The following is a 23,027-nucleotide window of genomic DNA, read 5'->3' on the forward strand; positions in this document are numbered from 1 at the left end:
AACGGTCTCCATTGACTTTGTATTGCATGAGGCTGCCTCCTTGTCATTTTTGACTTATAACAAAAAACAGAACAATGTCTAAAAGCTGCTATGTGACCAAGGGTACAGCAAACAAGCTAAACAAAACCCAGAACCAAAAACCAAGAAGTTTTTATAAGTTGTTGACCCAAAAAACAAGCGTTTAAGGACACAAAAGTGGATACAGGCCATTGAGACAGGGCGCGACACTGAGAACTGAGCGACAGGAAATATAATATATAAAACTGACATTTGGATATTTGACAGATTGATATTTGAAAGAATAAGTAAAACGTAAAAATCTGCCGCTGCATTAAGGCAAAATGCATTATATTCTTATTTCAAAATCGCTTCTCAAGTAAAGGTATCTCGTTTAAATGATTTCCATGTATATTGTTACAGAAAAACAAGTCAAAAGTCATTTTTTGCAGTGAACCGATTCATTGAAGAGACTCAAAAGAATGACTCCTTCACAAATCGGACATCATGAGGAAACTTTTCAGCGAATGGCTACTTCGGTTTTGATGACTTGAATTATAGCACTTGAGCCATATGGGCCACTCTTATGGTGCTTTTTTTTTTAAATGTTGTAGCTTGACAGCCTCAGTTCTCATCCGCTTTCATTATATTGAAAATAAAAGCCACCAGGATATTCTTCAAAACTCCTTTTGTGTTGCACTAAAGAACTAGTCATGCTCAATATGAGAGTGAGTATATTATGACACAATTGTCAATTTTGGGGTGAACTATCGTTTTAAACCCATGAACAATATTTAACCTCCGGATGCAGTTGTGGGAGACTCTAACCAGTGCTAATATTCAGTCTTTTTGTGAAAAGGACGTGTTTTCTCTTTGCGAGGTGACCCAGAAGCCAGACAGCTTTATTTTTTACCCTAGTGTTCTTCTCCTCCTCTCCATTGCTCCAGATAGCAGCGCTATCCCTAGACGTCGTCGCTCTACCGTAGCGTCGGAATATAGGCCAACCCTACGGGACAATGCCTCTCCGATCCGGCTCCCGATTCAGCATGCGTGTGTCATGGGATTTCAGGGGTTTATGGCCGTATCTATCTTTCCTTAAATAAGGCAGTGGTCTGGCCTGTTCGGTTTACATCCTTGATTTTTCTGGCGTTCGGTTTGCTTTTGCCCTTCGGCTTGACTGGGTCATAAACTGTGGATGCGGGATGTCAGACCCGGAGCTGGCAGGCCATTTAAGGATGTCAATTGTGTGGGAGTAGATCAGCGGAGACGTGGAGTGAGTAATTGCTTTGATGCATGGGGTCTGTCTCCTCAAGTTTTCCCTTTCCTCTCCGTCTTTCTCATTCTGTCTCGATGCTGAAGTGCTCTGGCTTATTAAAACGGCAGTTTAGAGCCCACACTCCTCGAGCGTTTCTCAGAAGAACTTTCCTGACTCATCTGCACAGCGATCGCCGGATGTCAGGTGCATGCTGTCGATTGCCACACACAATGGTTCAGTGATGTGGTTTTAATGGACGCCAGGCTTTTGGTGTTTTTGCTGAAGCACTTTAATCGGTAAAAATGGTGCTTGTGCTCCAAACTTGCATGATTTCAATCATGTAAAATGACTTTGGATCCTGAAATGAATGCAGGCAACGGGGTATGATGGATCTCCCCATGATTTCTGTTTAAATATCTATAAATTATAAATACAAACAATATTTATCATGTAGCTTTGTAGTTTGTATACTTTATAATGAGAAACAGGGAAATCTGTGATATTTTCTCAGTGCGTTTATTAATAACCCTGCAGTTCATATGCATCAATTCTGAAAAAATAAATAATAATAATATATATATATATATATATATATATATATATATATATATATATATATATATATATATATATATATATATATATATATATATATATATATATATATATATATATATATATATATATATATACATATATACATACAAATATATATATACATACAAATATATATATACAAATATTATTATTATTAATAAAACAATTATAATAAAAATTTATATAATAAATATATAATTTATTATATATTTTTTAATATATGTAATATATATTTTGTTATTATTTTATTTTATTAAATGTCATACAAATAATGTTAAAATGCAAAAACAAATTTCTTTTCAATTTTCATGATGTTATATATTTTTTTGTTGAAGCATATAAGAGTACCATGGAAATAAAAACAAAATGATATTAATATATTTAATTATTTTTGTTTTATTTTAAATTATTAAATTCATTTTAAATTATTTTATTTTGTAAAAACATTTTATTTTGTTTTTGTTTGTATCCTTCATAATGAGCAACAGATAAATCTGTGATATTTTCTCTGTGTTTATTAATTATATATAATATTTGTTATATATATATAATTTATTATATGTTTTATATATAATATATATTATTTTGTTATAACTTTATTTTATTAAATGTAATGCAAATAATGTTAAAATGCAAAAACAAATTTCTTACAATTTTCATGGTTATATATTTTTTTCTGTTGAAGCATATAAAAGTACCATGTAAATAAAAACAAACTGATATTAATATATATATTTTAGTATTTTATTATTTATTAAATATAATTATAATTAATTATATTCAATCATTTTGTTTTGCATTACGGTAATATGCATTTCCATGGTACTCTTATGTGCTTCAAAGGAAATAAAAAATATATATAGGTACGTATATATATGTATATAAAATAATTAGGGCTGTCAAAAGATTAATCACATCCAAAATAAAAGTTTGTGTTTACATAATATATGTGTGTGTACTCTGTTAATTATTATTTATATATAAGTACACACACAAGCATGTATATATTTAAGAACAAAATATTATTTTTATATATAAAACATTTATATTTATATATATTATAGATTATATAAATGCATATACATGCAAATATTTCTTAAATATATACATGCGTGTGTGTGTATTTATATATAAATAATAATTAACAGAGTACACACACATATATTATGTAAACACAAACTTTTATTTTGGATGGGATTAATCGCGATTAATCCTTTGACAGCCCTACAATATAATCTTTGAATGGGAAATTCTCCAAAGCTAAATTAAATTTCTTATTTGAATCACCAATGAAATCTGGCTACAACTGTCTCATAAAATGTGTTTCTAAACGCTCAAATCATGACAAAAAAAGCATATAAGCTATTTGGCTTTTTGGCCCGTTGGTAAATGGCTCTTTTTTTCAGAATACTGGACGTACTCTACATATTTTCTATAGAGATGATAATGCATTTGAGTTACTTCTCTGTAAAAGCATTTGAGTAAATAATTGTCTGTGGTTATTGACCGCGTGCAGTAGATACAATAAACAGCCCAGGATTTTCCTACAGGCCTGAATGATATGCAAAGATGATTCATTTTTCATTTTTCTCTCCTTCTTTCTTCTTCTCCTCTTCCAGACCAGCGACCAAAGCACCAGCGGCCGAGAAGAAAGAACGTCCAACCAGCACCATGAGCGAAGCGTCGAACTACACGGGCGGCTCAGACTACACCACACATCCCAGCAGTCCCACGACCAGAGTGAGTCACACACACACACACACACACACACACACACACACACACACACACACACACACACACACACACACACACACACACACACACACACACACACACACACACACACACACACACACACACACACACACACACACACACACACACACACACACACACACACTTAACTCTCTGACCTTGGCCTAGTTCCAGCCTGACAGATTGGACTTGTCCCATCATGCATCGAAAGCATCTTACACAATTAGTGTCCTCATTACTGGACATTTGCTTCGTTGTCTTAGCTTGAGTTGAACTAGAGTATCATAAAAATCCAATAATGTGTTAGGATGGGCAACTAGTTATACAGCTAATTGAGGTGAACTAGTTAGATATGCATCAGTGCATCAGTAAATTTGTGTTTCTTTCCTGCATTTTTAATGCATATGTATGGAAACTCTGCTTTCTAAACCTCGTTATTCATATAGTCAACTAGTCATTCAGACAACCCATCATATCCCTAAACTCTTATAGCATAACACCCAAACAAGATAAACAATTCATGAATAGCTGTGGCTCGGAGTATTTCTCAGATAAATAATATGAATATGCATACAGTACATGCATACAAATACATAAACACATCCATTCACAACGCTGGAAGGGATGAAGGAAGGAAGTTGATGAAATGAGCCAAATTTTTTTTATTCTGATGACTGATATATAAACTCGCCTCTTCCACACACTCACAGATTGTTGCCCTGTGTGTTTTGGCCTCTGTTAAGCAGCTTTTTAACTTTACGAGGGTTCGTAAGTGCCGTCGATTCATAATGCATGCCTGAGCCGCACTAAACGACTTCACTAGTAAGTTGTAATTATATACAACTGGATCGCTGAATAATGTACTCAGGCAAGCGTGAGCCCTTGGAAATGTCATTTCTCAGAATAATCTCCTCTGGCACTGTTTGCAGCCGTCCAGGTCCTCGAAGAAAGTCCACAACTTTGGGAAGAGGTCCAACTCTATCAAGAGGAACCCCAACGCTCCGGTGGTGAAAAACGGCTGGCTTTACAAACAGGTGTGTGAAAAAACATTAATGCATCTTACATACGTGTGGGACAATATTGTGAATAAATCAACAGGGGGAACTTTTCTTTAAAAAAAATTTTTTTTTATTAATTGCATCCAAAATACATGCATGTTTGTATAATATACATAATAACTATACACAGTACAAACACATATTTTGTAAACAAACTTTTATTTGGATGCGATTAACTGCGTTAGTTTTTTTGCATTATCACATTGTTTTCATGACATTTGTGCACATTCAGTCTCATTACGGTATTGCAAAAAATTACCAATCATTCCTTTTTATTCTACTTAATTTTTTATTTAATGTTATTTTTTTATTTGATTAAAATTCATGCAAATATGCGCTGCCATGAGATCTCGCAAAACTAAACTGTGACAAGATTTCTTGTCGTGGTGAAAAGCTGTCTCGCGTCATATTGTCATGACCTGGTCATGATGGAGTGTGAGGGTGAAGTTAGGATAGATAATGCCAACGCTACATTTACATTACGCCTTAATTCAGGTCGCTTCAATTCCATCAGCTCATCCAACACGAGTTGTTCGAGTCGATTTGTACATAGTGCGCAGCACTGATCACACGACGAGAAGACAGCGTGTGTTATGAGTGTGTGTTACGTGTTAGTGAAGCGCTCGCATTGAGCGTGTGTTACGAGTGTGTGTTTTACATGTTAGTGGACTGGACCGTGGCGGAGGGTTCGTTGCGCAGCAGAAGGGTCAGACTTATATTTTAAAATGAGCGTTCAGCACCACCTCTCCCTATTCACAGAGTACACACAATCGCGAAATTGAAAGTGAAAGTAAACGGTAGCGCACATTCAAACGCGATTTCAATGCGTTACCGCTGTTTGAAAGCGGCTCTCTGAAGCATGCGAATATCTCCCAATATGAAAGCGATCTCGTTGTAACCATCTCTGAGCTCTGTATCATGCTTGAAGAAAAATGTGGTCTCTCTATTTGCACTTTGAATATTGAGTACTTTGATTATGGTATTATGGTAATAGTTTGCACTTAATGTCTATGATCAATTTGTGGGAAGGAGTTCAGTTAGGAGGTCAAAAGAAGCTCATGTGCAGTTCTAAGGTCTGAAGAGACAACCATACAGGAGAGAAGCCAGTCAGTTGAGTTTTTAGCAAAACCTTTACAGTTTTGTTGTCTTTTACGGCATATGATAATTCATACTCAGTAAGTAGAACTGAAATGACATTCATTACAAGATGATGAGTTAAAACATTTCAAATGCACCTGCAAACAATTTTTCTAGTCATGTATTTCATCACTGAGGATTTATTAAAAATACTATGTAAAAATCTTGTCTCGTTCTCGTGAGATAAGTGTTTCGCCACACCCCTAATATATATATAATTTTGTTTTGCATTACGGTAATGAAATGCATTTTCGTGGTACATATATGCTTCGACAGGAAAAAAATATATAGCATCATGATGATAACATTATTTGCATGACATTTAAGCACATTCAGACATGGTCTCATTACCATAATTAAAAAAGTATCAGTCAAAAATATATTTTATTAAATGTAATTTATACTTGTATATAAATGTAATATTGTTTTGCATTATGATAATGATATGCATTACCATGGTACTCTAATTATTCCAGAGTACATCAAGTGCACGCCGAGGTAAAAGTGATCAGTTGAACAGTTTTGATGGTTATTTTGTTGCTGATGGTCATGTTTTCTGAGATCTTACTGCACTTAAAAGCTTATCCATCGTAAGTTTCAATCAGCGCTTCATCTGCCAGTGTTTTTATGCAGAACATGCACGGCTCCCAAAGCACATTTGTGCTTTTGCATCATATTTTTCAAAACCGCTTCTCATAAAAGGCAGAGTGAAATAAACACATAAAGCGTTACGGCCGCATCAGTAACTTCATGTCGTCTTTGTGTGTGTGATCGCGATTTGAAAGCAGTGTGTTTCCACCAAAAACACAACTTCAGAGGTGGTCTCTCCCCTTCCCCAAACATCCTCCATCAAAGCTGCTCCCGCAGCACCAGCAAAACCGTCAGGCTTTGTTGTCGGAATTAACATTTACATGCTTACACAGTGCAAACATTAACACAACAAACAGTAAAACACGAGGGAGGAATGCGAATGTGATTCATGCCTCAAATAAAATGAGTCGCCTTAAAAAAAGAGAAGAGTTTCCAGCAGCAATTTAACTCAACAAAATGAGACCGAAGCAGAGATATTTGAGGAAAACAAGCATGCACTGGAACGGGCCGTGATTGGCTCGTTTGATTGACGGTTGCTGTACTTTTGCAGGACAGTACCGGGATGAAGATGTGGAAGAAGAGATGGTTCGTGCTGTGTGACATGTGCCTCTTCTACTACAGAGGTGAGTCCAGTGTCTTTGCAGTTTCTGTTGACTTGTGCCACTATATGATCATGTGGCACTGCTGTCTATGGGTTTTACGTGGCATATTCTCCAAATCATAGCACTGTAAACATGGCATTAATGCTGCATGAGTGCAGTGGCGCAAAAAGTGGACATGCGCTATATGCGGCGCATAGGGGCGCCAAAGCGATGGTATAAAAAAACAATATATATATATATATATATTTTCTTATTTTCTATTTGTAGCTGCTGTTGTGCGTTTCTAAATCATTTCTGTATTTCCTCAATATTATATAACATTTTAGAGGACTAACAGGCTAGAGTAGGCGCCCTCATAAGATTCCATAATAGCATTTTGGATAATAATGGAATATTGCGAGTGGGCGCGTGACGTGTGGTTTACTACAAAAACGTGCTCTTAACCTACGCTTTGGGGTCAAGGAAAACGCGCGTTTCCGTTAAGAAAGCACGCTTATATGGTAGGCCAAAATCACGCGTTGAGGACGCGCGCTATGAGTCGGACAAAACGCATGTTACTAACGTGTAGGCTAAACATGTAAACCAAACAGGCAGTGCAAACTTGTGTTTGAAGTATCCAAACAGACTAAAGAACGTGCCCTTTCCTTGGTGTTCTCAAAATTGCATGCTCACTTTTTAGGGCACACCTCTTATAAAGTAAAGTTACATATTGTTGACCATCTTTTTAAAGGGTTAGTTCATCCAAAAATGAAAATTCTGTCATTAATTACTTACCCTCATGTCGTTCAACACCCGTCAGACCTCCGTTCATCTTCGGAACACAAATGAAGATATTTTTAGTCTGAAAGGCCTCCATTGGCTCAATGCACTTTACACTCTCAAGACCCTTAAAAGGTACTAAAGACGTCGTTACAAAGTCCATCTCACTACAGTGGTTCTACAATAACTTTATGGAGTGACGAGAATATTTTTTGTGCGCAAAAAAACCCCTAAATAACGACTTGTATAGTGATAACGATTTCAAAACACAGCATCATGAAGCTTCGAAGTGTTATGAATCAGTGAGTCGATTCAGCAGTTTGGATCGCCAAAGTCACGCGATTTCAGGAGTTTGACACGCGATCCGAATCATGATTCGACTCACTGATTCATAACGCTTCGAAGCCTTGTTTTGAAATCGTCATCACTATATAAGTCGTTATTTAGGGGTTTTTTTTGCGCACAAAAACTATTCTCGTCACTCCATAAAGTTATTGTAGAACCACTGTAGTGAGATGGACTTTGTAACGACGTCTTTAGTACCTTTTAAGGGTCTTGAGAGTGAACCGTCTATTGTGCCAATGGAGGCCTTTCAGAGCCATCAGATTTCAACTATTTCAAAATACCTTAATTTGTGTTCTGAAGACGAACGGAGGTCTTACGGGTGTCGAACGACATGAGGGTTAAGTAATTAATGACAGAATTTTCATTTTTGGGTGAACTAACCCTTTAAGCAATTACACTATTTACCACGATACACTATGGCTGTTATAAGAATTAAATTAAATAAGGATCAACAAAATCCATCTTACTATTTATCAAAATCCACTTACACTGTAATTACAATTGCCTAAATAATGTAATGAGATTTTTTAGATTTATGTTCTAAATATAATATTTTAATTATAAAAATATGAAATGTTGGGAAAGTTTTAATTATTCCAGGCCTATGAAACTATAAAAATGCCAGGATAGTTGGCGGCGTAATGGATTCTAGAATCATTCAACTATAATTCGTTCTAACCGACTGTTCAAAAACTGTGAATTATGCGAGAACGAAACCTATACTTTGTTTGAATCTATTTTTGTTGGAAAAATGGAGCAAAACTGTAAAAAATGACAACTTGTTGTTTATTGAACTGTTGTATAAAATTAATATCGCATTTTGCAATCGTGCTGATATAGGCTACTCTGGAAAATAGCACTCTTGCTCGTATGATATTGCTTACCTCATAATTTCCTCTTTAATTACTTTCAAACGAATGTTTATTTTTAATTTTTCGTTATTAGCCTATTTTTAATGAAAATACAACAACAATAAAATAGTACAATAAAAAAAAGTATGTATATTAAGCTTTTGTTAAAAAAAACGAATAAGACGGATGACATAAAATAGCTATACCCGAATTATAACAAATAAATAAAAGATATTTGGAAATTCCCCTGTGGGGAACCCTCAATTTGTGGTTTGTGTTTTTTGTTATTAACAAAAGTGATCTTGCGCTTGTGCCTCCGCTATCGTCCTGTCAATCATCTCGCTCGCGCCTATGATTACAGTTACAGTAAAATTTAAAATCATCGGTTCCCATACTCAGACAGTTTTTGCAATGACTATCAATACTAGATAAATGGGCAAGTGAAAAGGCACGCCATGTTACAATTTAGTAGGAACTAAAGAGCGCTGTAGAATGTTTGCTAGCAACATTGTTAATATTGGGCATCGAGAACCGGTTCCTACTTGGAATCGTTATAAAAATTCACTTTCAACTTTCTTTTAGTTTCTTTATTGGAATCCGATCATAATGTTAATGTTTGTCAATTTGTGACGCCAAAATTGTTGCTGCACACCCCTCTGGCACTGGCTTGCTACAATGTGCTCTTCCAGAACGAATGACTCTGATTCCACGTGATGATTTCGATTCACTAATGATTCAGTTCTTTTGAGTCCTTTTGTGGTTCAGTAATTTAGGAGTGTGTAGTCAAGTATTCTGTTTAATAAGCTCTCATATACGGCGAGAAAGGAAGGGAGGCAGTACAGTTTGATCCCAAAAGTGTCTCATTGGACGGGTTCTGCTGCATGCTGAAGTCTCACGAGGACACGCTCCTAGATCTCCATAAATTGTGCAATTAACCAGTCCGGCAGTGCAATCAGATCGCTCTTTCATGGCCGGGCCCATGAGGGCCGAGGCTGTTTATTGGCTGACAAGAGAAGACAGAGGAGTATTCGAAACCTCGCTGCAGACGTGCTCGGACTGCACAGAGCTCTGATCATATCATCCGTCTTTCTGTGGGTCTGTATTGGTGGGTCAGATTAAATGTTGCTCGGGAAGAATGGTCTGGATGCCGTTGATGAAGTACTGACCAGCCCTGACCGATCACTGCCACTGTGGACAGAGGAGGGCAGGATCACTGACGCCCCCTGTCTGTGCGAGCTGGAACTGCACACACTCATGATGCACTAGTTTACTGCTTTTGGTCAGTTTCCAAGGAAAAATCCTCACATGGAGCAGTGTTACTTTTGACAGCAAATTTAGTTTTAGTCATAGTCTTTGTTTTGATTAAAATGCCATTTAGTTTGAGTCATATTTTAGTCACCTGAATTGTTTTAGTCTGGTTTTAGTCGATTAAATATCATAAGATTTAGTCTCCTAAAATCTAATGAGTTTAGTTCAATTCTAATACTTTAAGCATTACATAACCGACTGTCATTTGAACTGACATTTTGACATCATTTTGTTTTTGACACGAAAGAGAGCTCAATTCACTTTTTTGTTTGTTTTTTTAAAAACATCTATATAGTTTTTATAACTTTGTATTTCTGTTTTAGTCAGTAGGCCATATCAGGTTAAGCTAAAGCTTCAAATAAGTTTTTTGTATTTTTTATTTCAGTTAACATTTATTTAATTTCAAGTAATGAAGATTTTTTTAAAATGGTTTTAGTGAACTATTATAACCCTGATACTTTGATACTTTATTGAATATGTGTCAAATACTGGTCTTTCCTCCTGACTATGAATTAAATGGGAATTAAATTAAATACAGTTTATTGTGTACGCAAAACCGAATATATAATGCGTGACTTTTAATTATAAACAAGCTCGAAATACACCTTGACTCTTATTTTGAAATGTCTGAGCTTTACTATTGCAGTTGCAGGAGCTCATTCAAGTTCAGGAGATAAAATATGCATTTGTTACAACCGTCTAAAACATATTACTATATAAACATGGTAAAGTAAACATTGTCATTATTCATCAGCATTAGTTCATAAACAATTGTCTGGCATAAATGTGTGTTATTGATTGATTGTGAGCCGCTCTGGAGCGCTGGATTGGGGGTGTGTGAGCCTGTAGGCCGTGTGTTTTCCAGCGGTTAGATCAGCATCTGTTACACAGGACATCAGTTCTGACTGGATCTCTTCCCTAATCGACCCTCCCTAACATTTTCATCTCGTTTTTATTTATTGACGAAAATGACAGTTGATTTTCGTCATAGTTTTTGTCATCCAACACTAGTTTTTATTTAGTTATCGCTCAAAACGGCAGTTTCTATTCAGTGCTGAGTTAATGCAGACTCGCGAACTCGAGGCTATACAGTCTATAAAATCCATTGAATAAAACTATTGATTTCCATGCTGCTAAGGTCGATCTCTAATTGATAATCAAAAAATTTAGCTTTTCTTGAGCAGAAAATCAGCATATTAGAATGATTTCTGAAGGATCATGTGAAGACTGGAGTAATGATGCTGAAAATTCAGCTTTGATCACGGGAATAAATGACATTTTAACATACACTGCCCGCCAAAAAAGTCGCCGTTTGCTGGTTTGCGAAAACATGATGAATTGGCACCTTAAATACAAGATCTGGACCAAAAACTGACGCACCGCTTGATGGAAATAACATCACAACATTTATTTCCATCAAGAGGTGCATGTATTTTTGGTATTGCCAATGCAAGAGTCCAGCACTCTGTAAAGTCTCCTCCAGCACATCCCGAAGACTTTCAATGAATTTAAGGTCTCAGAGGTGCCAATTCATTCCAATTCCTGCAATATGGCCATGATGTGTCTTCCTACATGGTATTTTAATGAAATGAAAAGCTACACACTCCATCAAGAACTGTTGCCAAACAAATAACATGCTAATAATCACTGCAATAATGACCCAATCATTGACTCTTAAGCATTTGCCTGTTTCAATTTAAAATTGTAATATTTCCTTGTTTTTACTGTATCTTTTGATCAAATAAAAGCAGCCTTTTTGAACAAAAGAGACGACTTTCAAAAATAATGTCTTGATTTATGTTCAACAGAAGAAAGAACTTCATGCAGGTTTAGTCTTGAGGGTGAGTAAATGATGACAGAATTTTCTTTTTGGGGTGAACTATCCCTTTAAGGAACCAGAATTGTTCTATTTCTGACTGCAGTTTCATAAAATCTGTGAAATTGCCTGAAATTCTGCATTGGCTGAGATTTTGAGCAGAATTGTTAGAGTTGTGTATTTCTAATATCCGACTCTGAACTTACTCAGGGCTTTGTTTTTGATTTTTTTTGTGTGTTTTTTTTGTGTGGGGGGTGTATCAGTATGTGGTTTCCCTGAAGCTGCCATGCCGAGTCTGATCTTGACGAGAGAATTGAAAATCTCTCTGTGTTGGTTTGTGTCTGTTTGTTCATCTCGCTGCTGTCAGCGGTTCAGCGCAGTGTCTACTGTGAGCCACCGGCGGGTTTCCTTCAGCAGCAACAAAAACACACAGGAACTTTGAACACCACCTCACGGATCTGAGCCGCTCACAGCGTGTGGGATGTTTCCAGAACACACTTATGCATTCAAAAACTTTCTCCATGTAACTTTTTTAAAAAGTTGATAGCAACACATGGTGCTGAAGCATCATTATATTGCCCATATTTCGGGTTAGGAATTTGAACATCTATCTGACACTAATTATGTAACAGGTAATATAGTTAGTTAAGTGTCCCTGTCTTTACCGAACAAGTTATTAATTTGCTCCACAGATTCATTCAAACACACAGATTCATTTAGAAACAAGTTGAATTCTAGAGTAAATCATTGAATTCCTCACTCAGCCGATTTGATTCGTTCGGATACGAAGCAAGTGTCTTTTGAGTCACTCGTTGAATCATTTATTCAACAGATTAATTCAAACACACTGATTAATTTAGAAACAAGTTGAATTTTAGAATAAGTCATTGAATTCCTCACTCAACTGATTCAATTCAGTCAGGAACGAAACAAGCGTCTTGTGAGTGACTCATTGAATCATTCATTCAACAGATTCATTCAAACACACTGATTCATTTAGAAACAAGTTGAATTTTAGAGTTTATCATTGAATTCCTCACTCAACCGATTCGATTCGTTCAGATATGAAGCAAGTGTCTTTTGAGTGACTCGTTGAATCATTTATTCAACAGATTCATTCAAACTGATTCATTTTGAACCAAATATAATTTTAGAGTAAATCATTGAATTCCTCACTCAACCGATTTGATTTATTCAGGAACGAAACAAGTGTCTTTTGAGTGACTCATTGAATCATTCATTCAACAGATTAATTCAAACAGATTTATTTAGAAACAAATTGAATTTGAGTAAATCATTGAATTCCTCACTCACTCAACCGATTCGATTCGTTCAGATACGAAGCAAGTGTCTTTTGAGTGACTCGTTGATTTATTTATTCAACAGATTCATTTAGAAACAAATTGAATTTGAGTAAATCATTGAATTCCTCACTCCAACCGATTCGATTCATTCAGGAACAAAACAAGTGTCTTTTGAGTGACTCATTGAATCATTCATTCAAAAGATTTATTCAAACACACAGATTAATTTAGAACCAAATTGAATTTTAGATTAATAATTGAATTCCTCACTCAACCGATTCGATTAATTCAGAAACTGAACAAGTGACTTTTGAGTGACTCATTGAATCGTTAATTTAACAGATTAATTAAAACACAAGATTCATTTAGTGACACATTGAATCATTCATGCAAATACTGATTCATTTAGTGACACATTGAATCATTCATTCAACGGATTCATTCAAAAACTGATTCATTTAGAACCAAATTTAATTTTAGAGTAAATAATTGAATTCCTCACTCAACCGATTCAATTAATTTAGAAATGAACGAAGTGTCTTTTGAGTGAGTAAATCAACTGATTTGATTAATTCAGAAATTAAACAAGTGTCTTTTGAATGACTTATTGTATCATTCATGCAAATACACTGATTAATTTAGAAAACAAATTTTATTTTAGAGTAAATAATTGAATTTCTCACTCAACCGATTCGATTAATTCAGAAACTAAACAAGTGTCTTTTGAGTGAATCATTGAATCATTCATTCAGCAGATTCATTCAAACACACGGATTAATTTAGAAAAAATAATCATTTTAGAATAAATCACTGAATTGTTCACTCAACCGATTTGGGAATTAATTCAGGAACAAAAGTTTCTTTTGAGTGACTCATTGAATCATTAATTTAACAGATTCATTCAAACACACAGATTCATTTAGGTACAAATTGAATTTGAGTAAATAATTGAATTCCTCACTCAACTGATTCGATTAATTCAGGAATGAAACAAGTGTCTTTTGAGTGACTCATTGAATCATTTATTCAATAGATTAATTCAAACACACTGATTAATTTAGAAACAAGTTGAATTTTAGAGTAAATCATTGAATTCCTCACTCAACCGATTAGATTCGTTCAGATACAAAGCAAGGGTCTTTTAAGTGACTAATTGAATCATTTATTCAACAAATTCATTCAAACAGATTCATTTAGAAACAAATTGAATTTTAGATTTAATCATTGAATTCCTCACTCCAACTGATTCGATTTATTCAGGAACAAAGCAAGTGTTTTTTGAGTGAAACATTGAATCATTCATTCAACAGATTCATCCCAACAGATTAATTTAGAAACAAATTGAATTTGAGTAAATAATTGAATTCCTCACTCAACCGATTTGATTCATTCAGGAACGAAACAAGTGTCTTGTGAGTGACTCATTGAATCATTCATTCAACAGATTCATTCCAACACACTGATTTATTTAGAAACAAGTTGAATTTTAGAGTAAATCATTGAATTCCTCACTCAACCGATTCGATTCGTTCAGATACGAAGCAAGTGTCTTTTAAGTGACTCATTGAATCAGTTATTCAACAAATTCATTCAAACAGATCAATTTAGAAACAAATTGAATTTTAGAGTAAATCATTGAATTCCTCACTCAACTGATTTGATTCATTCAGGAACAAAACAAGTGTCTTTCGAGTGACTCATTGAATCATTCATTCAGCAGATTCATTCAAACACACTGAATCATTCGCTGAGACATTCATGGAGATGTGCTGCAATAGTTTTGTTTGACTTTGTTTGGAAATATCTTCATTGACGGTGCAGAAACAGACAAATCAGTTGGTTTTAAGTATTCACTTCTGGTTTATTGAGGTGTTGTATAAATTCACAGTTGCTGTGGATCTGAATATTCGACTTTAGGAGTGCTGTTACTACTTTAAGCAACCTGACGGGTGTTTTATGTGATTGCTGGCAATAGGGAGTAATGGGCGTGATAAGTCTTGTGCTTATTGAAGCTGATGTTGGGAACGTGCTGTTCTCGGCATTATTACGCTAACAGTAACTCTTAACACAGCTGTCAATCTGAATGAACTCTTGACAGATTCGTTGCAGTATGCAATCAAAACGATCGAGTTCACAGTCGAGGGCAGTCACAACATCATTGACACGCTCCAATGCACACAACCCTGCAGTTTTCCCATCAGCCCCGATAGACTGTCTGTTTACCAACACCCCTGCTGGAATAAACACACAGGCATGGCTTCAGCTGCAGATTTAGCAAGTTCCCTGGCCGTCGTGTAATATCTAATACATGCTAATGTTCACAATGTCTCTCTCGTTGTGTGTTCAGATGAGAAAGAAGAAGGAATCTTGGGAAGTATCCTCCTGCCCAGCTTCCACATCTCCATGCTGTCCGTGGACGACCACATTAGCAGGAAATACGCCTTCAAGGTCAGAGACGTATTCAGAATCATTCAAACGTGGACATATTTGATATGCTAATGTGATGGGCCGGTTAAGAAAAGTAGTTCTGAGATGAAACGCTAGACCAGACGTCCTGATAAAATTGGGAATTTGTGCACTCAATAGATATTTTGTTCGATTTTTTTGGCCAGCATTTGACAAAGTGCAGTTAATAAATAATTGACATTAATAATACAGATAATAATTTACAACATTAGTCAATGCAATAACTAGCATGAACTAACAATGAACAATACTTTTAAATCATTTTTAGTCTTGGTTTAATCTACATAAATTGCGTAATGCATTTTTTATTAATTAATTAACATAGTATACAAGTTTGGAGTCTCTAATTGTATTTATTTATTCATTTTTTGGAGGAAAAAAAAGTGTTATTCTCACCAAGGCTGCATTGATACAGTAAAAACTGTAATATTTTGAAATATTATTTTCTATTTAAATATATTTAAAAAAAAAAACTAATTTATTTATAAATTAGCCTTAATCTAGATGAATAAATGCTGTAAAAACGAGTGAATTGTTTGTTTCAGATACATAATGCATGAATTAATTGAATCATTTTCCATTTGAATCATTTTTAGTCTTGGTTTAATCTACATAAATTATGTAATGCATATTTTATTAATTAATTAACATAGTATACAATTCTTTGTCTCTAATTGTATTTATTTATTCATTTTTTGGAGAAAAAAAAAGTGTTATTCTCACCAAGGATACAGTAAAAACTGTAATATTTTGAAATATTATTTTCTATTTAAATATATAAAAAAAAAAATATTTATAAATTAACCTTAATCTAGATTAATAAATGCTGTAAAAACTAGTTAATTGTTTGTTTCAGATACATAATGCATGAATTAATTGAATAATTTTCTATCTAAACGCAAACCTTTTCACTTTATTTCCATAAACAGTCATCTTTAAAACATTAGAAAGAGAAATATTACACTTGCTTTAGGTCAGCAAAACCTTTTTTTTTTGCTGATTTTGATTTTTGCATCAATGCGAGAATTAAGTTTGGACAGATTTAGACTTAGATTAAGTTTTGTTCAATTTAACCGATAAGAGTCTTGAATATGTATTCCTGCCGCCCTGCTGAAGGGCAAGGGTTTGACTCAAATAAAACAGCCATTACCTCAAGTTAGACCAGTTTCCTGACACAAACTTTGCCGAAAGGCACTTTTCGCCTGACGCTGCATTTTTGTGTTAAGTTGTGTAATTCTCAGTGGAGTCATTTACCCATTAGTGCAGATATTTTCATGTCGACTCATTCTTTTTTTCTCTCTCGATCTTATTCTCCATCTCACAATGGTGCGGCTTATTATCTGTGAGGCTTCATGAACTCGAGCATCAACATGTTTACTGGACGGAGCTTCACTAATACGGTGAGTCTTGAGTCTGCAGAGACACATTAACATACCTCACCGCATTAACCAGGAACGCCTACATCTTTCAGTATCTAGGCCTTAACTATAGGTGTGTCATTTCTTTCTTAGTGTGAAGGATATTCTAAAGAAGCTTTTGTGTGATGGATTCATAGAACCATCAATGCCAATAAAGAGCCTTTATTTTTAAAGCCAATTTTTTTGTTTATTCTTAGCTAAAACACTTAGTTCTTTCAAAAATATTAGGGCTGTCAAAAGATTAATCGCGATTAATCGCATCCAAAATAAAAGTTTGTGTTTACGTAACATGTGTGCGTACTCTGTTAATTATTATTTATATATAAATACACACACATTCATGTATATATATTTAAGAAATATTTGCATGTATATACTGTATATACATTTATATAATCTATAATATATATAAATATAAATGTTTTATATATAAAAAAAAAAATTCTTAAATATATGCATGCTTGTGTGTGTATTTATATATAAATAATAATTAACAGAGTACACACACATATATTATGTAAACACAAACTTTTATTTTGGATGCGATTAATCACGATTAATCTTTTGACAGCCCTAAAAAATGTGCTCATTAATGTATATTTACTTCTTTCAAGTAATAAAGTATTCTCGTAAGTTTATAATATGCCATTGAAAATACAAACGGGTGAGGGTTCAAATGCGGGTCGCCATGTTGCCCCTCCATCTTGAAAGTACATCAGCCAAAGAGGGACATACCCGTTAATTCAAGCTTCGCCTTTCGCGTTTTAACACTCGATGGCACCGTGTCGAATGTGGACGAGGTCGAACTGGAAGCCATATTAATCTTGGACTAAATCGGCCACCGTAGGAGTTAAAACGAAATCGGAATTGAGAGGAACAGAAACTAATATTCACTGGATGGTCATATACCTTTTAACCACTAGATGGGGGAAAATATCACACAGTGTAGCTTTAAAGGGTTAGTTCACCCAAAAATAAAAATTCTGGCATTAATGACTGACCCTCATGTCGTTGGACACCCGTCAGACCTCCGTTCATCTTCAGAACACAAATGAAGATATTTTAGTTGTAATCTGATGGCTCTGAAAGGCCTCCATTGGCACAATGCACTTTACACTCTCAAGACCCTTAAAAGGCACTAAAGACGCCGTTACAAAGTCCATCTCACTACAGTGGTTCTACAATAACTTTATGAAGCGATGAGAATAGTTTTTGTGCGCAAAAAAACTCTTAAATAACGACTTATATAGTGATGACGATTTCAAAACACGGCCTCATGAAGCTTCGAAGCATTATGAATCAGTGAGTCGAATCCGCAGTTTGGATCGCCAAATTTCAGCAGTTTGACACGCGATCCGAATCATGATTCGACTCACTGATTCATAACGCTTCGAAGCTTCATGATGCCGTGTTTTGAAATCGTCATCACTATACAAGTCGTTATTTAGGGTTTTTTTGCGCACAAAAACTATTCTCGTCACTCCATAAAGTTATTGTAGAACCACTGTAGTGAGATGGACTTTGTAACGGCGTCTTTAGTACCTTTTAAGGGTCTTGAGAGTGTAAAGTGCATTGTGCCAATGGAGGCCTTTCAGAGCCATCAGATTTCAACTAAAATATCTTCATTTGTGTTCTGAAGACGAACGGAGGTCTTACGGGTGTCGAACGACATGAGGGGAAGTAATTAATGACAGAATTTCCATTTTTGGGTGAACTAACCCTTTAAGAGAGCATCTCATTGGATTGTCGTTTTTGTCTTCCTTAGGAGGATCTGCCTATGTAGATGGAGGCATCCCACTAGGGTCTCACTAGCTCTTGTTAACTATTCCAAAGCGTTCAGCGTCTCGTTCTTTGAAAGTTCTGTAAACTGTTGTGAAAGACGTGTTGGAAGCTGCCAGACACACTCCTGAGGGGCTCTGAACGATGGGGGTCTGTCAACTCAAACCCTCTCCTCCTCACTTCAGAAAGATATTGCATTTTGTGCCGCTGACACCATCTAGGACACACAAGGCAGTTGTTTATTGATATTCACTGTCTGCTCTTTTGTTTTTTTATCTGCAGGTTGCTCTGGTGGTTTCTCTCTAATAGGCGACGCATCCAAACATGCGCACGTACTATTTCAGCACTGACACAGCCAAAGACATGGAGTCCTGGATGAAAGTTATGACGGACGCGTCAATGGTCCACAGCGAGCCAATCAGAAGGTAAGAAAACGTGCTTTGGCTCTCACTGAGCCAATCAGACAGAACACACACACATCCCTGGTGTACCGCTATTTATTTAATTAGTGGAAAAAACAATATAAATAAGTTTTAAATAATCATCGAATAAAAATAAAATTCTTCTTTATGATCAGTAATCGTGTCAAAATGTTAATAAATATTTTAATGTTTTTTTCCAAGTTAAGAATTTATTTTCATAATAAGTAAAATATAATTCGTATTTAATATATTAATATAAATATATAATGTAAAAGAAATGTTGATCTAAATAATTAATAAAATATATTGATAAAATAAAAAATCTAAAGTTGTTCTTTATGATCAGTAATAATGTCAAAATGTTATTAAATACTTAAAAAAAATGAATTAGCTTTTCCAGGTTAAATATTAGTTTAAAAAAATTGGTAATTTAAATCCTTTAAATATATTTATAAAAGCAATGTTGTAAATAATATAATTTTAAAGCAATATTAAAATAAACAAAACAAATCAGAAGTTGAACTTTGTTAATTTTTTTTATAATTTATGTGTATATAATGTGTGTATATATATATATATATCTATATCTATATATCTATATATATGTATGTATGTATGTATGTATGTATGTATGTATGTATGTATGTGTATGTATGTATGTATGTATGTATATATATATATGTATATATATATGTATATGTATATGTATATGTATATGTATATGTATATGTATATATATATATATATATATATATATATATATATATATATATATATATATATATGTATATATATGTATATATATATATGTATATATATGTATATATATATGTATATATATATGTATATATATGTATATGTATATGTATATATATGTATATAGAGAGAGAGAGAGAGAGAGAGAGAGAGAGAGAGGTTTTTTTTTGTGCTCGGTAATATCAAAATGTCATTTGTTTTTCAAGTATTAGTTAAAAAAAGCTTATATATAATTAGTATTTAATAATATAAATTATTTAAATAGATTTATAAAAGCAATGTTGTAAAAATATCATTTTAAAACAATATTAAAATAAAGAAAACAAATAAAAAGTTGAGCTTTGTTAATTTTTTTATGTAAAAATGTTAATAATAAATTGTGTATATAATGTGTATATATATATTTATATATATTTTTGTGCTCAGTAATATCGAAATGTCATTTGTTTTTCAAGTATTAGTTAAAAAAAAGCTTTTATATAATTATTATTTAATAATATAAATTATTTAAATAGATTTATAAAAGCAATGTTGTAAATAATATCATTTTAAAACAAAAATAAAATAAAACAGATCTAAATTTGATCTTTTGTTCATTTTTAATGTCAAAATGTTAATCCATTATTTTAAAATATTTATAAATTACATATTTAAATGACAATATTAAAAAAATGCCAGGTTAAGAATTACTTTTAGAAAAGCAAAAAATAAGTATTTAATAATATGAATAATTTAAAGGAAATGTGTTAATATTATTTATGTTGAAAGTGTTTTTGCGCACAGTAAAAAACGTCAAAATGTTATTAAATACTGACCATCATGTTTTATGAGAGAAAACTGAAATGAGTTTGATTCAGAATATTTTGTATGTCAGAGAGTCAGACCCAAGAACAATCCTTACGAAATGGATTAAAGACATTATAAATGGGAAACATTGATTGTTGCCACAAAAATCCAAAACATTGCGCCATGGCTTAGTGGACTTATTTTTACTTTATTTTCCGTTAACTGTTTATATTGTTAACTTGTGTTTGTTGACCTGCCTCAGTGGAAAAGTGGCTTTGGTCTTTGCTCTTAGCACTCTTTATAACAGCGCTTCTGTCGTATCTCTTTGAGGAAAGCTGTCGAGTTTATAGACAAGAGCCCTTCTATCCCGAGAGAGTTTCACAAGCACAGATTTCACAGATTTCTGAGTGCTGGGGATGCTTTTGAAACTTTGTTTCTTTGCAGCTTTTAGCACAATCACAGATGCTGAAGAAATAAATCTCTCAGACTTAAACACTTTTACTAAAATTGCTTTTTGGCAATTGGATCACGGCTGTGATGAACTGTGACTCTTTTCATAGAAACATGCTGGCTTTATTAATGGAAACAGGCGTAATTGTGTACATAATGCTCTTTGTGAAGGCTTCTAGGCGTAGACGTTACAGTGGAGGTTTATGACTTCTAGATGTGAAACTAGACCGCTGCTGTTAACCTGTAATCACTGATCCCTGAGTATCACTCTTTAACTTGGGCAGGAGAGGCATTCTGTTACTTTACTAATCGATCACACTTAAGGTTTTTTAAGGTTCCTAATTTCGTTTTGGAGTCTCGTACAATCGTTTTACACACATACAAGGTCAAAAAATCTTTTTTTTTTTTTTTATTATACACACTGAAGAGTTGAAACACAGTGTCTGAAGGATTCGGTCTCTCTAAACCCTGCCTTTCTGAGAGCCTACTTTGCTCTGATTGGTCCGATGACCCAGTCTGTTGTGATTGGTCAACTCTGCTCTGATGGGTCAGATGGCCCAGTCTGTTGTGATTGGTCTACTCTGCTCTGATGGGTCAGATGGCCCAGTCTGTTGTGATTGGTCTACTCTGCTCTGATGGGTCAGATGGCCCAGTCTGTTGTGATTGGTCAACTCTGCTCTGATTGGTCAACTCTGCTCTGATTGGTCAGATGGCCCAGTCTGTTGTGATTGGTCTACTCTGCTCTGATTGGTCAGATGGCCCAGTCTGTTGTGATTGGTCAACTCTGCTCTGATTGGTCAGATGGCCCAGTCTGTTGTGATTGGTCTACTCTGCTCTGATGGGTCAGACGGCCCAGTCTGTTGTGATTGGTCAACTCTGCTCTGATTGGTCAGATGGCCCAGTCTGTTGTGATTGGTCTACTCTGCTCTGATTGGTCAGATGGCCCAGTCAATTGTGATTGGTCAACTCTGCTCTGATGGGTCAGATGGCCCAGTCTGTTGTGATTGGTCTACTCTGCTCTGATTGGTCAGATGGCCCAGTCTGTTGTGATTGGTCTACTCTGCTCTGATTGGTCAGATGGCCCAGTCTGTTGTGATTGGTCAACTCTGCTCTGATTGGTCAGATGGCCCAGTCTGTTGTGATTGGTCTACTCTGCTCTGATGGGTCAGATGGCCCAGTCTGTTGTGATTGGTCAACTCTGCTCTGATTGGTCAGATGGCCCAGTCTGTTGTGATTGGTCAACTCTGCTCTGATTGGTCAGATGGCCCAGTCTGTTGTGATTGGTCTACTCTGCTCTGATTGGTCAGATGGCCCAGTCTGTTGTGATTGGTCAACTCTGCTCTGATTGGTCAGATGGCCCAGTCTGTTGTGATTGGTCAACTCTGCTCTGATGGGTCAGATGGCCCAGTCTGTTGTGATTGGTCTACTCTGCTCTGATGGGTCAGATGGCCCAGTCTGTTGTGATTGGTCTACTCTGCTCTGATTGGTCAGATGACCCAGTCTGTAATGATTGGTCTACTCTGCTCTGATTGGTCAGATGACCCAGTCTGTTGTGATTGGTCTAGCACTTAC

The 23,027-nt window shown here is 34.9% G+C and overlaps 1 protein-coding gene across 29 annotated transcripts in view; it reads left to right on the forward strand.

The window, feature by feature from the left end:
* The window catches only part of plekha5 (pleckstrin homology domain containing, family A member 5), a 259,065-nt gene that overhangs the window by 168,180 nt on the left and 67,858 nt on the right, over positions 1–23,027 (forward strand). For 25 of the 29 annotated variants that reach the window (XM_079817041.1, XM_079817052.1, XM_079817063.1 and 22 more), the window contains 5 exons: positions 3,469–3,589; positions 4,537–4,641; positions 6,944–7,016; positions 15,726–15,826; positions 19,351–19,466. In XM_079817041.1, the coding sequence (XP_079673167.1) occupies positions 3,469–3,589; positions 4,537–4,641; positions 6,944–7,016; positions 15,726–15,826; positions 19,351–19,466 (516 nt within the window). Of the gene's footprint in view, positions 1–3,468; positions 3,590–4,536; positions 4,642–6,943; positions 7,017–12,066; positions 12,100–15,725; positions 15,827–19,350; positions 19,467–23,027 lie in introns of all 29 variants that reach the window. The other 4 variants (XM_079817045.1, XM_079817050.1, XM_079817051.1 and 1 more) reach the window with 1 other exon arrangement.

The sequence above is a fragment of the Gobio gobio genome (assembly GCF_949357685.1).
Source record: "Gobio gobio genome assembly, chromosome: 5".
NCBI classification, from domain to species: Eukaryota; Metazoa; Chordata; class Actinopteri; order Cypriniformes; family Gobionidae; genus Gobio; species Gobio gobio.